The 15,462-nt window shown below is 43.1% G+C and overlaps 1 protein-coding gene across 16 annotated transcripts in view; it reads left to right on the top strand.

Annotated features, from left to right (window-relative positions):
• Window positions 1-15,462, top strand: part of Sun1 (Sad1 and UNC84 domain containing 1) — a 43,449-nt gene that overhangs the window by 15,457 nt on the left and 12,530 nt on the right. For 5 of the 16 annotated variants that reach the window (XM_046420979.2, XM_046420985.2, XM_046420980.2 and 2 more), the window contains 13 exons: window positions 462-650; window positions 2,119-2,303; window positions 3,226-3,252; window positions 3,360-3,536; window positions 6,588-6,785; window positions 7,336-7,419; window positions 7,712-7,822; window positions 9,059-9,157; window positions 9,653-9,746; window positions 10,601-10,659; window positions 10,791-10,936; window positions 11,366-11,605; window positions 14,969-15,055. In XM_046420979.2, coding sequence (XP_046276935.1) covers window positions 462-650; window positions 2,119-2,303; window positions 3,226-3,252; window positions 3,360-3,536; window positions 6,588-6,785; window positions 7,336-7,419; window positions 7,712-7,822; window positions 9,059-9,157; window positions 9,653-9,746; window positions 10,601-10,659; window positions 10,791-10,936; window positions 11,366-11,605; window positions 14,969-15,055 — 1,696 coding nt within the window. Of the gene's footprint in view, window positions 1-184; window positions 297-461; window positions 651-2,118; window positions 2,304-3,225; window positions 3,253-3,359; window positions 3,537-6,587; window positions 6,786-7,335; window positions 7,420-7,711; window positions 7,823-9,058; window positions 9,158-9,652; window positions 9,747-10,600; window positions 10,660-10,790; window positions 10,937-11,365; window positions 11,606-14,968; window positions 15,056-15,462 lie in introns of those variants that run through there. The other 11 variants (XM_046420984.2, XM_046420981.2, XM_046420986.2 and 8 more) reach the window with 11 other exon arrangements.

Genomic DNA, 15,462 nt, shown 5'->3' with positions numbered 1-15,462 from the left:
TCATCTCTAGCTTTAGTGTTAGACACAGTGTACTGTGGATGGCTCTGGGGCAGGCCTTCCCTTTTCTTCTCACGTTGACTCATTCAGTGACATCCTGGCCTACTGGGTTACATTTCATGCCATGGTCACTCCTATTATTGCTCTGTCAGGCCTGGTGTCTACTAGCATGTGTCCACTGATTTCCATACTGTCAACATAATTCCCCACAGATGGGGATTCTTATGGATAGCTCGTCCTCAGGGAGCTTCTGGCCATGAAACCTAGACATCTGCACCTGAAGGAGGAGTGGTGAGGATGTACGTATCAGGCCCCTGTTTGCTGGTTTTGTGCCACCTGCCTTTTACTCTCTAATAAAGTTGTTATATGATACAATACATGATAGATCATGTATTATTTGTTCAGTTTGTTTCAGCCCTGGGGCTATAAGCTTATTTATCTCTGGCACATTTTGTTCCTTCCAGTTCAAGTTATTCTTCTGATGCTCTGGATTTTGAGATTGAGCACAAATTGGACCCTGTATTTGATTCACCAAGGATGTCCCGTCGTAGTTTGCGCCTAGTCACCACAACCTACAGCAGCGGGGATGGCCAGGCTGTGGACCTGCACTCCTGCACCAGCAGGGCTGCCTCCCTCCAGGGTGGAGCTGCCAGGTGAGCACTGCTTGTCTTGTCTTCTCTTCATATGACTTCCAACACCAGTTAAGTAAAACCAAGCTTATAAGTTCTTTTGGTCTGTGAAATCATGCAGTCCTTCTTGAATTTAACAGTATGTGTGTGTCACATATACAAGCTCAAGTGCATCCTACAAAGTCATATCTTTGCTATGAATAAAGACTGAAACTAATTCTGGAATATGTGAGGGTGTCTGGGACGGATATTTTGCAGAATAGAGCTGGTGTGGTAGAGCTCTGGAGAGGCAGCTCACCCCCTGTGGCACAGATGTGCTCCATGTCCTCCAGGGAAGGCCACTTTGTCCTTTGAATGAGCTGCACTTCATCTGCACGCCAAATGTTGAAGGGAAGGAGGCTTGCAGAGCATCATGGGCTCCACAGCTGGTTTCTGTTGTTAAGTGTGTTTATTAAGACGTGTGAGTTGATGGTGAGAGGTACAGTTTGGGTACTTTCCTGTGTTTGATTGTCAAGTGCATTTGCCTCTGAACTTTCTGTCCCATCACAGCTCCTGTTCCAAGAAGGAGCAAAGTTTGCAGAATCTGTGCCACTTAGAGACAGTGAACCTTTATGTTGATCACAGGAGGGTGATGGGACTACTGGCGCCTCACCATCTGCCCAGGGACCTGTTAGTGCTCCCCATGGCTTGTCTGAGGCTGTTCTCTTGAGGAGTCAGAGGCCTCTGTAGAGCCCAGTCAGCAGGTGCTTGGCAGCAGCTGAGAGCCAGTTGACTACAGTGTAACCCTCAGTGCCAGGCTCTTCCAGCTGCACTACAGCCTTCAGAAGCCTTTGGGGTTTCTGTGACGGGAGACCAAGCTGTGGCTTCACTGTGCTCAGGCCGTAATTCTTGGACGCTGCTGTCAGTGCTGGCTTTTGTCCACCACTAAGTCTCAGGAGGGAAGAATCTTGTTCCATTGGCCTGTATGTCCCCACTGCTAACTCAATGCCCCAAGGGTTTGTACGCTATTTTTTTTAAGGGCTTACTCTTTTTGTCATTTGTGGTTAATATGAATGCAGAAATTATCTTAGGTTACAACTTATTTTTGCTGTACTTAACTCAGTTCAATCTTTACTAATGACAGAAAAAAAGAGGGGATATTTATGTGTGTACAGTTGCTTTTTTAGAAAAGGAAAGGGTTTGAACTTATAAATCATAGATTTTTAGGTCATTTTTACTTTTAGGTTATTTTATGTTTAAATTACTTTGGATCACTGGGTCTAAAACCATCTGAATTATTTTGTGTTTATGACTTTAGAGGCACTTCTTGGGCTCTGCTTACAAATCTTTTTTTAGGTGAATAGATATTTCATGCAGCAGGAAAAGCATAAGAAAATGGTTTAACCTTAAATGCTGTCTTTATTCTTGGCCACAGATTTTGTGTTGGTAAACTAATCATTTTGTGTTTATTAGAAAAGGTCTATAAACTTGTTTTTTATTCCTTTCTGTTTAGAACAGCCAAGCAGCGCAGAAGTGCAAGCAAGCCAGCATTTAGTATCAACCACCTGTCAGGGAAGGCCACATCCTCAGGCGCCAGCCAGGGCAGCTCTCACAATCTGCGGAGCACTACAGCCCCGCGGCCACCCGTGCTGGACGAGTCTCTGATTCGTGAACAGACCAAAGTGGACCACTTCTGGGGTGAGTCACTGCGAGGCATTATGGGCTGTGATTGTTTGGGGAAGAAGGCAAAGTATGGCCAGGTGGTTAGTTTGCTGTGCTCCACGGGAGCATTGGTGAGGTCAGACTTGCTCCAGACTCAAGTAGGAATGCACTGGGCACTGTCCCATCTGTTGCCAGATGCTTAGTGAGGGTGTCATTGCTTATTATGATGTGGAAGATTATGTGATCAGTCAGAGTAATCTGATAACTTTTTCTAAATGCATGCTTTTGTAGGATGTTTAAGCAAAGGCAGTATAAAAATCGGGACCAGCATATTTCTAGAAAGCTCTAAGCAACAAAACAGCCGGGTTATTTTCTGAGTCATAGGAGTTCTGGTGTGGAGAAAATGGCACTGGGAAGGAGCTGGCTGCTCTGACGATGCTCACCCCATGGAGGGCTGCAGTGCCTCTGGGGCTGAGTAGGGGGTGGCCCTTTTGGTGAGGAATGAGGAGCTGCTTGTCAAGTGCAGCTTGTGTTCTGCTTGACCCTTGCGAGGCAGTGGAGGACCAGATCAGTTCCAGGAGTGCTGTGTGCTGATGTAGAGAGCATGGGGTTGATGTTCACTCCTTTGCTCAGCTACTGAGGCCAGGCAAGAGAGATACAGTGTTGGTGGTTAAGAGGCTGTGCTTCCTGGATGGGTCACTGAAAGTGACCTTACCAGTCTGTTCTGCACTTCCTGCCCCCTCTTTGGGTCAGAGTATGTGTTGGTATGTGTGGGCCTTGAGGCAAGCCTCCACCTGCTTGCATCCAGAGGAATCTCTGTCACCGTAGGAGATGAATCTTGACCTGGGCCATGATGCTGGCTTAGCACCCATCTTAGGTTTTACTTATGTTTAACACCCCCACCCCCACCCCTATGGGTTTTGTTCTATTCAACAGTGAAAATATGTGTTTTTTTCAGGTCTTGATGATGATGGTGATCTTAAAGGTAATTATTTTAGATCTTCTCTCTCTATACTTTCCAGAATAGAAGTTGTAGATTAGTAATTTCTCGATTGTGATAAACAGGTTCCATCTACTTTTTGAAAACTTTAGGTGGAACTAAAGCTGCCACTCAGGGAAATGGCGACCTGGCAACAGACGCAACCACCCACAACGGGTACATCTGCAGGGACTGCAGCATGCTCTCCCAGCGCACAGAAGCTCTCACAGCACACCCCGCCTCCCAAGGACCCTCGTCAAGAGTTTATTCTAGGGATAGGAACCCAAAACGTAAGTCTCACTCTTAAAGTTAGAAAAAGATTCAGTGACCACAAGTCTCCTTGTTCTAAAATTGACTTCATGAAATCTCGGTATCTGCACTATTTCTGTTGTAGACTTGACTTGAAATTATCCTCTGTAAATGTAAAGAAATACACCCAAAGTTAGCTTTGTCGTACTTATCCTCTTTTAGCCTGCACTTCATGTGGTTTGTATTTATACCTAGAAGGATTTAAAATTCTGTACGTTGGGACTTTAGGTAAGCAAAAGAAAATTCCTACTTCAGTGAACTCTAACAAGCCACTTCCAGATGTGTTCCTTCTTTTTTAGGAAGTGTACGGATGTTCAGATGTGCTTGAGTAGTAGCACTTTCACCTCTGCTGCCAGAGTGTCTGTGCCACTGTTGACAGAGGAGGTGCTTTCTATGGTCACTGGTCTGGTGGTCATGACAGTGGTTGGGGTTGTGGTGTCGGGACAGTGGGGCTTTCTGGGCTCGCAGGGAGACAGCCATAGACCCCCTTTCTAGGTTACAGGTGTAACTGTGGTGTCGCAGGAAGCTTGGGGACTCTATACCTTTCATGACCCTGCCCTGAGGTCACACCTATGGCAGGAAGAGACAAGCCCTGATTGGTGGGAGCTGTCTCCTTCTGAATTCTTGTGCCTGTCTGTGGAGCCCCAGCCTGGCAGCCTGGAGAAGCAGGATGGCCCAGAGGTGGGCATGTCTGCCTGTGCACCACCCCAATGCTCAGTTTGTACTTTCCAATGACTAGACATAATGAAGGATGGTAGTAGGACGAAGAATATAGTCCTCATTTATTTCTAGTGTCTTTTAAGTTATTTTTCAGGTCTTATTCTGCTGTGGCATTGTGGACACTGTCAGCATTAATAGAACAAAATAAGAAAGCATGAAAGGGCAAGGAGTAGATGGCAGAATCAAAATGATATGTGAGTTTCCTAATAATAATTTGAGGACCACGTAGGCTCAAATACGTCAGCACACGTAACTTGAGTGCTTGTGCTGGGCCCGCACTCTGCACAGGTAATCACAACAGATGGGCCGACAGGTGCGGTCAGCTTAGGAAGCCTGCTGTAGGTGAAGGAGCTTGGCCCTGAGCCTCCAGTGTCTCCAGGAGTGCCTGGGGTATCAAGCACGTGAGCTAACTTAAGTTGTCTCCTTTTCTAAGTGGATTCTTTTGCTTTTTTAAAATGACTTAACATTCATATAACATAAAATTAACCATTAACCATCCTAAAGGTACAATCAAATGGAATTTAGTGTATTCAGAGAGTTGTGCAGCCAACACCTCAGTTCTGCTTTTATGTACTATGAAGAGAGATACCCTGTGTCTTCATTTAAATGCTGTCATAGTATGTATGTCATTTCATAACCATTTTCATCTTACATGTGTTAGTTGAGATTAGCTTCATTTTTGGGGGATACTTATCACAATGTTTGTGGTTGTATCTAAATTTATTCAGTTCCTGAGCATTTTTTTAAGCTTTTTTTTATTTATATGTGGTGCTGAGGATCAAACTCAGGGTCTCACACATACAAGACGAGCGATCTACCGCTGAGCCACAACCCCAGCCCCAGGTTTATTTTTCTATACCATGAAAAACATTGTTTCTTCAGTGTGTTTGTTTGTACATGTGTATTTGTGTGTAAGCCTCTCCTGTAGACAAGCTGAAAGTAGCAAGAATATGTTATTGATTATGTGCAATTTTAATTTAAATACAGTTTTCCAAGCGAGGCGTGGTGCCACACGCCTGTAATCCCTGTGACTCAGGAGGCTGAGCCAGGAGGAGCACAGGTTTGAAGCCAGCCTTGACAAGACCCTGTCTGAAAATAAAAAATAAAAAGGAGGATGTAACTTAGTGGCAGAATGCTGCTAAGTTCAACCCCCCAGTTACACTAAATATACATTTTTCTATTTACTTTCATTGAAGGCCAGCCCAGGTTCCTACTATGGAATAAGGGTCCCACTGCACTTCTTTTGCTTTTGGTGCTGGGGTTAGAAGCCAGGCCTTGCACATGCTGAGCATGTACCCTGCAGTGAGCTGCACCCCAGCACCCACTGTACTTATGTCAATTTTCATATTTTTGTCCTGTTTGAATCTTGACAACTGATGGAAGAAAAATGAAGTTTAATGTTTTTGATTATCAATAAGAGTGACATGCATTACCTCTAATTAAATTTTTGTCATTTTTGCCAGTGGGGTATGCCTATAATTCCAGCAACTCTAGCTGAGGCAAGAGATTTACCACGTCAAGGCCAGCCTTGGCAAGACCCTGTCTCAACATGAAAAATAAAAGGCTGAGGAGCGCTTGGTGATAGAGCACCCTGGATTCAATTTCTGTTAGTGAAAAAGAAAATAAGTTTTTTTGTTTGTTTGTTGCTATTTTTGCCCACTTCTTTTTTTTTTTTCAAAACTTTTTTTTTCTTTTTTTAGAGAGAGAGAGAATTTTTTAATATTTATTTTTTAGTTCTCGGTGGACACAACATCTTTGATGTATGTGGTGCTGAGGATCGAACCCGGGCCGCACGCATGCCAGGCCAGCGCACTACCGCTTGAGCCATATCCCCAGCCCTGCCCTCTTCTTTTTTAAGTTTGTACGTCTATGTAAAACAATATTGGCCTGGGGCTAGTTGACCCAGGTTTATGTTTTCTCACAAGATTCCAGCTCACAAATATAATTCTTTTGAAAATTATAAAACCCTATTTTAAATTTTGCTTTAAAATTACTCTAGAGACTGGTAGGGCAGAGGTCATGGCAGAGGCAGTTATGTGGCAACATGTAAATGTCGTGTTGTGTGTGTAGACAGTGCTGAATGGGATGGTCCCACAGTGGATACCTTATGGAAGAGACTGGACCAACCAACAACTCCTTTTTCAGCTCTGTCTCTGGTCAGGATACTCCTCATAGGTGGTCCTCTCTGGTGTCCATTTAAAAAGTGTTTTGTTTATGTTTTTCCTGAAATTAGTGATTTAGCTCTTTGGCCAGTCGGGAGAAAATGCTGGCTTTGTGGGAAGAAATAACGTGTGTTCACGGTTTTTTAATAGGCGGTGCTTCTCTCTACGTGGATAGTATTTTGTGGCTGGCCAAATATACTGCGTCATCTTTTTCATCATTCTTAGTTCAACTTTTTCAAGTGGTTTTAATGAAGCTCAATTATGCATCAGAAAATTACAAATTGAAAAGTTATGAATCAAAAGATTATGAATCAGAAAGCTGTAAGTCAAAAAGCCATGAATCAAGAGGTATTTAAATATTTATTCCTCCCTTCTCCACCAAATTCGCTTTCAAGGTGGAGAAGACGCTGCTCCTCTGCAAGCTCTTTCTGGCTCTGTCACGGGTCTCTGCACTGCCCCCTCACAGCTGCTTTTAGTGATCTTTTATCGTGGGAGCTTGTGGGAGTGTTAATGTGCTATGTGTAGCTCACCTTCCTGAAAGGTGGCTGCTATTTAAATATTTTAAAAGTTCCTTTTCTTTAAATAAAGAGCTAATATACTCAGCCTTTGATTTTGATGATTACCTTTTGAAAGCAAAACCAGTTTCTTTGAATGTCATTTAGAATCATGTTTCAAAAAAGTTTTAGGCAAGCCAGTCTTTGTTTGGTATTGTCCATGCTTATTATTAAGCTGGAGGCTTTACAGTCTCTAGTCATATCTAAAGCCTTGTCGCCTGTGTTCATCCACATTGTGACTCTGAATCCCTGGGAAGCCTCTCTGTTGCTCTGGCTTTGTGGGGCATAGGAAGCATTTGAGCTCGTGCAGTGAGCTTCCTAAGCCTCTTGCACATATGTTGCAGCTCATCGCAGTTACCTCGGGAGGATGGCTGTCAGAGAGCTTTCCAGAGAGGATGGCCACACCAGTGTGCATGGGGAGTCCCAGTGTGAGTACGACTCTCCTCCCACACAAGCAGTTGGTCTTGGAAGTGCATCCTCCCCCATTGTAATATGGAGCCATTAACCATGGAGAATGAGCAGCCTGCAGGAGCTTGGTGGCTTCAAAATTAGGACATGCTGTTAAAGTTATTGCTAAACCCCAGTTATTGCTAAATCACCACAGGCTGCATTTGCTATCATTTTTTTTTGGAAATCAAGTCTCCTGGCTTTTCCAGCTATTGTAATTGACAGGGTTTGCATATTAATCTGTCACTCCACTGCTTGTCCCCACACCCACAGGCGACGACTGTAAGGGAAAGAAGCACCTTGAGACCCACACAGCCGCCCACTTGCAGCTGTCCAGGCCACGCAGGGTGGCAGGGGCCGTGGGGCGCCTCTTCACCCATGCAGGTTGTGTTTCGTACCTTGTTTGTGTTGTTTGTCTCATGCCGTGACAGTGCCGCTGTTTTTGTTTAATTTGTTTGCAATTCAAAAGTTCTAAAGCATTTTAAAAAGTGGCAGAAGTAACATCAACTATGTTTTTTAAAAAAATGGAGACTCTTTGTTGAAAAGCTTCTTTGTAAGTTTATTTAGGATGAGTTAGATGTATGGAAAGCAGTTTATTAAAAGTGAGAACACAAGATGAGAAAAGGCCTGCTGCCTCCTGTGTTGGAGTCTGTGCTTGTAGCTGCTGGCTGCCCCTCACTGCATGGCCATCTCACTGTGTCCAGGAAGTGTACACAAAGAAGGGTACCTCAACCTAGAATGGTGACACACACCTATAATCCAGGAGGATTGCAAGGTCAAAGCCAACCTCACAACTTCACCCATAAGGAATTTAGAGTCAAAATAAAATATCAAAAGGGCTGGTTAAGACCTCTGGGTTCAATTTCTGGTACCAAAAAATAATAATAATAAAAATTAAAAAATTATAATCTTCTCATAGCAGTTAATAAACATGAAACAGTGAAGCTATATTTCTTTGTGTATCAGCACACTGAAATGGCTTAGTAGTTTCAGGAGTCAACATGCAGATATTAAGTTATTATGAGGGTAAGACCTCCAATAATTGCTCTGAAAAAATGGAACAAAATTGATTTTATGAGTTTTCTGCCTTACGTAGCATGTGTTGTTCATGGCTAAATTTACTGGGCCCAGTCCATCATTCCAAAATACTTTTTTTTTACTGGAAAATATTTGCCTCTTAGATAATTTTCATTGTGGTCTTTGAGTAATCATTTGCTCAACCAGCACATGTGACTGCTGGTGTCTGGAATTTCAATATCTCTCCAAGACTGCATTATCTTTCCAACACAAAATTCTGCTTTCACCAACTGCCAGCATTTATAGGACAGCTTCTAGTTCTGTCCTGGGTCTTAAAAAGGGGATATATATACATCTTACCTTTTCAGTATCTGCAGTCAGGAGTGAATGACAAATTATTTAAAAATAGCAGGGGTTTCATTAGTTAATTTCATTGAATATCTTGCTTAGACTTGAAAGGTTGTTTTGCCCTTGAGGAGAGACCTCTGACTTACTTCAACGAGAGCATATATTGCAGTGTATTTCTTGTTGAGCTGTCAACATGTAGGCAGGCACTCTGCTGCCTATCTCAGGTGCCTCCTGCTCCTGTCTCATCTATCGCAGGTCACTTCCTGGTGCAGATGCTGCGAAGGGTTGGAGCTGCTGGATGGCTTGTGTCCGAGACAGTGCGGTCGGTCCTTTGGTTGGCTGTTGTTGCTCCAGGTGGTTATTTTGGGTTTCCATGTTAGCATTCTCGCCAAAGTTTTTGGCAGCTAAGAACCTGCAATAAGTAATTCACCTAAACCAAATAAAAATTTCATTGTAGGTTCCCATGCTTTGATCCTCAATGTAACATATTCCATTCTTCTTACTTAGAGATGTTAACATCTTATACTTGGGGTTGCATGGGCATTCTTTTTGCTCTGACACGTTGGGTTGTGTGTAAGTCTGCTGCTCAGCTTTCATGTACACAAGGTGCATGGACGTGATGCCTCCTTGGGACTCTCATCTGTGTGCTTGTCAACATTGAACCTTGCTCTCCTATTGTGGCCCCAGCATCGTTCTGTGCACTCCCTCCCTCACTGACTCATCTTAACACACTCCCAGGAAACCTATGAGCAAGTTTCCTCTGCTTCTCGTTCTGTCTTCACAGCCCACCTGGGAGCTCAGCTCCTTATACACATTTCCTCAGAATGTTTAACCTTTTCTCTCTCTCAGGGAAGGCAGCCTCCAGAATGCTTTGGTGGCTAGGGATTGGATGGTACCAGTTTGTTACTTTGATTTCCTGGCTGAATGTGTTTCTTCTTACAAGGTAAGGAAACTGATACCACACCAGCATGGTGTTCTAAGAACCAATTCTGTCCAGGCATGATGGCACACACTTGTAATGCCAGTGGCTCAGGAGGCTGAAGCAGGAGGATTGCGAGTTCGAAGCCAGCCTCAGCAACCTAGCAAGGCCCTAAGCAACTCAGTGAGACCCTATCTCTAAATAAAATACCAAAAAGGGCTGAGGATGTGGCTCAGTAGTTAAGTGCCCCTGGATTCACTCCCCAGTACCAAAAAAAGGAAGTAGTTCTGTGCCAGTTGCAGGCTGTTGTTTGTTATTTTTATAGTGATTTAGCTTATATTTGCATTGTTTTGTTATTTGGTATGTTTATTTCTTAAATTTATTTATGAATAATTACAAATTATATGTGTATTTGTCCTGGGGATTGCCTTTCACATACTAGGCAAATGCTCAGCCTCTGAGCTAGATTCCCAGCTCATTTTGTATTTTACAGTGTTTTCATGTTCATACTTGATTTTTCCAACCCACTTGTGAGAGGGAAGGGTGGGTGTTATTGTGAAGGAGAGGAACAGTGTGAGTGGCACCCAGCTAGAGGTCTAGTCAGTCTGGAGCCCGAACCAGCACACCTGCTCACCTCAGCTTGCAGTGACTAGGCTTAGCGATGTGGGCACTTGGACTCTAGCCTGGGACCTCCCCTGCAGATGATCTGAGTGTTTTGTAGGAATAGTCTCCTGTAGGTATATCCAAGCCTTGGAGATAAAACTATCATGCGTTTCTAATGTTGTTGGGGGGTAGGTTGCATAAAATTATTGAGAGACAGAATAGTGAACCCTGCCTTTTTCTTTTCCCAAGTTAAATGTTTTTATTTCTATTCCCAGGTGCCTTCGAAATATTTGCAAGTTTTTAATTCTGCTCATTCCACTATTACTTTTACTAGGTAAGTAAAATTTGCTTCACTGCCTTAGATGATCCTCATGGGCACACAGGTGACTTGGTGTGGGAATCGCTCATTTCAGTGCATGGGAAGCCATGTGCATATGTGTGCATAACTGTTTTCTCTCTTTCAAGGTGCAGGCATCTCCCTGTGGGGCCAGGGTGACTTCCTTTCACTCCTGCCTATATTAAACTGGACAAATGTGCATTCAGCACACAGGGCCAGTGATCCTAAGGACATGTTCAGACCTGGGGCTTCTTACCTGAACCAGCCTCTGCAGGTAACAGTGTGGATATTCTTGCTGACATCGCAAGTATGTGCTGTTCAGTGTAAGTTGCATAACGGCCTGTGAACGGAGTGGCTTAGTTGGGGGCCCGTATAGAAAGTATTGTTAAATGTCAAATAAGCAAATTGTATAGTTCCTAAAATGTTCTGAAGTAGCTCAGATAATGTGTATTTAAATAATCTCATAATCAATTAGTTTTAAAGAATATCTACTGTTTTCTATCAGAATATCTATTTCTATGCAGAATATCTATTTCTGCAGAACCGTATGAAGAACGAAATGATGACCACTTGTAGTCATCATGTGAGGGTAGTTGCCAGCAATCAAGGCTTGGCATGTTTCCCTCCTGTGTGGATGCCCTGTTGTTGGCATCTTGCTAGAATGGCTATCAGTGTTGACTGAGAATACCTGGTTTTGTCTTAGGCTGATGACAGGGCTTCCCAGTGGCATCAAGAGAGTGACATGGGGCATCAGGTGGCCTCTCTGACTGCACAGTGCCACAACCATGACCAGAAACTCAAAGAGCTGACAGTCTTGCTCCAGAAGCTGCAGGTGCGGGTGAACCAGATGGATGATGGCAGGGAAGGGCTGTCATCCTGGGTTAAGGACACAGTCAGACAACACCTGCAAGAGATGGGCCTTGCTGGGCTGCCAAGCACTGAGGTAAGACCCAGAAGTTCCTGGGAGAAACTTGGCTTCCTCTCCTAGGAATTCCCACCGCCCTTGTCAGCTTTTACAAACAAAGAAATCTTGTTCACACTTTTACTTATTCTGCTAGCACTGGTTTGATTTGCATTTATTTCCCTGTCACCACTAGTTTAAAAGTTTAGGTTGGTGAGCTGAATGAAAGCTTCTCAAGACTATGAGGTTGATAGTTAAGAGTCGCTGCTATTCCATGTGGAACCATAGGCCTGTGGCAGATGAGAATGGGTTGCCACTTTCACAAAAACATTTGTCAATCCAGTTCCTTAGATTTCTCAACTTTGGCTTGGCATGAGGCGTTTGAATTATTGATGTGCTGACTCCAAGGGGCCCTGAGGCCCCCAGAGTGTTCCCACCTGCTTTGAGTAGTCCCAGAGTGTCTTTCCTGGAGTTTTTGTATCAACTCAAAGAATACCTGGGTGTCACACTTGGTTCCTCTCTATTTACTTATTTTTAGTTTCTCAACCATAAATTTGAAAAGATTTCAGTAAGATCTAATTGGCATAGTATTGTTCTGTTCCTGTTGGCCATTTTCAAGCCTTGTAGACAGAAGGGAGAAAGAAAAGCACAAATCTGAATTTTGCTGCTGCTTTGCAGATGTGGTAAAAGTATAGAAAGGGTTGAGACTAGCTCAGCTTAGAAACAGGTGCTGGTGAAGAGCCAGCAGCGGAATCCTCTTGGTACAGGTGGCTGAGTGCAGTCCCTGAAGGCATGCAGTAGCTTGGCAGTGACTTCCCAGAGAGAGTGTTGGTGGGGCAGCCCGAGGCACTAGGCCCTCAGAATGGCTCAAAGTGGTCTGGTGACCTTTGGTTACAGGGTAGCCCTTTCCTGTGAAGAAACAGTTGTTCAGAAAACCCAAGGCAACCAGTCACTGTGGTGCATGCCTTTAATCCTAGCAACCTGAGAGGTGGAGGTAGGAGGATCACATGTTCAGGGCCAGCCTCAGCAACTCAGTGAGGCCCTAAGCAACTAGCAAGACCCTTTCTCAAAATAAAAAATAAAAAGGGCTGGCCGGGTAACTCAATGTTTAAATGCCCCTGGGTTCAATCCCCAGTTTGGAAAAAAAAAAAAAAAAAGAAAGAAAATCAATTTATCTGGTGTTTCAGAAAATAAATTATATGGATTTTGGGCTTGTTTTCATACTGAATTTCCATACAGAGTTAGCCCATTCTATTCATGTTGTCCCCTGTCCATGGGTGCAATTGTGATAGCAATCCTCATGCAGCCAGCTTATGTGTGTGCAGTTTTCTAATTATCTGATAATTGGTGCCCTGCAAGCTTTCCCGTGGACCTCTGCACACATTTACCTCATGTTTGGTTTATCTGATAGGCATGCCACTAGCTGCATGTGGCTGTGTAAATTTTTTGATATGTTTTTATATTCAATTTGCCAGAATTTTATTGAGAATTTTGCATCTATGTTCATTAGAGATATTGGTCTGAAAGTTACTTTCTTTGGTGTGTCTTTGTCTGGTTTTGGAATCAGGGTGATATTGGCCTATAGAATGAGTTTGGAAGTGTTCCCTCTTTTTCTATTTCATGAAATAGTTTGAGGAGTATTAGTATTAATTCTTCTTTGAAGGTCTTATAGAACTCAGCTGTGTACCCATCCGGTCCTGGGCTTTTCTTGGTGGTAGGCTTCTAATGGTGTCTTCTATTTCATTATTTGAAATTGATCTTGTGTATATCATCCTGATTCAGTTTGTGCAAATCATATGACTGTAGAAATTTATCGATGCCTTTGACATTTTCTATTTTATTGGAAGTACAAATTTTCAAAATAATTTCTAATTATTTTTCTGTATTTCTGCAGTGTCTGTTGTGATATTTCCTTTTTCATCACAGATGTTAGTAATTTGAATTTTCTATTTTTCTCTTCATTAGCATGGCTGAGGTTTATCAAAATTTTTTTCTTTTTTTTTTTTTAGAGAGAGAGAGAGAGAATTTTAATATTATTTTTTAGTTTTCGGCAGACACTACATCTTTGTTTGTATGTGGTGCTGAGGATCGAACCCGGGCCGCACGCATGCCAGGCGAGCGTGCTACCGCTTGAGCCACATCCCCAGCCCTATCGATTTTTTTCAAAGAACCAACTTTTTAAAAAATATTTTTAATTGTAGATGGACAATGCCTTTATTTTATTTTATTTTATTATTTTATGTGGTGCTGAGAATCCAACCCAGTGCCTCACATGTGCTAGGCAGGTGCTCTGCCATTGAGCCACAGTCCCAGTCCAAGAAGCAACTTTTTGTTTTGTCAGTTTTTTCAATAATTTAAGTTAATCTTAAATAAAATTTTACAAGTGTAGTTTCTCAGGTGCACTGGCTACTGTGCTCAATGGCCATACATTGCAGGTGGCTGCTGCCCTGTACAGCTCAGCCACAGGATGGTTCATCCTGGCTCACAGATCTATGGACAGCATCTCAGGAGATTCTGAGAACCAAGCTGGGGCCAGGCTTCATGTGTGTCTGCACCTGGAGTCATCTCTTTAGCTGGCCTTCATCCCTTTGCTCTGGTTTGTCCCATTTCTTCTTAGATTTCCGTCACTTTGGTTGTTTTCCTTCCTCCGTTTTTGTCTTGTGTCCGAGGCCATGGTCATTCTGAATGCATGATGCTTCTGTTATTGCTGCTCTCTGTTGTCACTGCCCTTTTTCCTGTGGCTCAATGCTGTGTCTATACCTTCTCAGGGAGTGTCCCTGATGGTCTCAAATATTTTACCTTCGTAAAAGTTTCCAGAGATGCTGGTGGAAACCAACCACTATTTTTAGCAATTAGCTAATATTCAGAAAACTTTGTTCTTTGCTTTTTGGTGCTCTGATTTATTAAATGCCTCACTGAGCCTGAAAAGCCACCTTCCTGTTCACCTTCTTGGGTTCCTTTAGTTGCCTGGTGGGTTCTGTGGGGGACACTCTAATGGGTTGTTCCTAGTAAGTGTGAATATATTACAAGTTTTATTTGAAAGTGAGATGCTCAAGGGAAAACAAGTGTATCACAGATCTCTGTCTAGGGTTCCTTTCTTTGAATCATTAAACATGGTGGTGCCTAGTGAGCTGTGTTGAATGAGGACTGTTGATTTGTTTTCTGCATCGAGTGTCTTCTGATCTTCATTAACACTCTCATGTCACCAGAAGAGCATCTATGCTGTTGGGCTTGGGCTGGATATCTTGAGTCAGATAGAGGATGCCATTAGGTGATGCCTTTCCCAGGTGTCAAGCCATGCAGCAACCCCAGAGCCTTAAAATCTGGCTGAAGTGACTTGGCCTGACTGGCTAGCTTTTGTTTATTGCTTAACTTTAAAATTGTTCATTCATTTTTCTTTCTCAGACCAACATCATGACTTTCAACCATGATCATGAAGTGCGTCTCTCAAACTTAGAAGACATTCTGGGAAAACTGAGAGAAACATCTGAGGTATTTATTCTTGACCTTATAATTGTGACTTCTAACAATCTGGCTTTCTTAAAAAAAAAAAAAAAACAAAAAAAATCAACTACCACTAATGTTTTCAAAAGTCCCCCAGCCATGAATGTGCTTCCTGGAGGGTATTTGCCATGGTCTTTTATAAAATGTGAACATTTGTTTCTGACTGTCCTTTTCCTGTGGTGGTCTACTTTATTGCTGGAGTGCTTGACCAGGATTCCTGGTTCCTGGTGACTCTTGGGAATGGAGCCAGCCTGCAAGTAAGAGGAGGCAGTTGGTTCTGGGGGCACGTCCAGCCATCCTTGCTCTTCCTGGTACCATGCAGCTTTTGCAAGATCTGCTTGTCTGGAGCGGGGCACAATTAATTTTGGGTGGGAAATATGTCACTGTGTGATGTA

This window comes from Marmota monax, unplaced genomic scaffold, assembly GCF_021218885.2.
Source record: "Marmota monax isolate L192 unplaced genomic scaffold, Marmota_monax_Labrador192_F-V1.1 WCK01_AAM20220418_F8-fsc00266, whole genome shotgun sequence".
Taxonomy (NCBI): domain Eukaryota; kingdom Metazoa; phylum Chordata; class Mammalia; order Rodentia; family Sciuridae; genus Marmota; species Marmota monax.
Note: the sequence above shows the minus strand (reverse complement) of the source record. Positions and strands in the feature narration are given on the sequence as shown.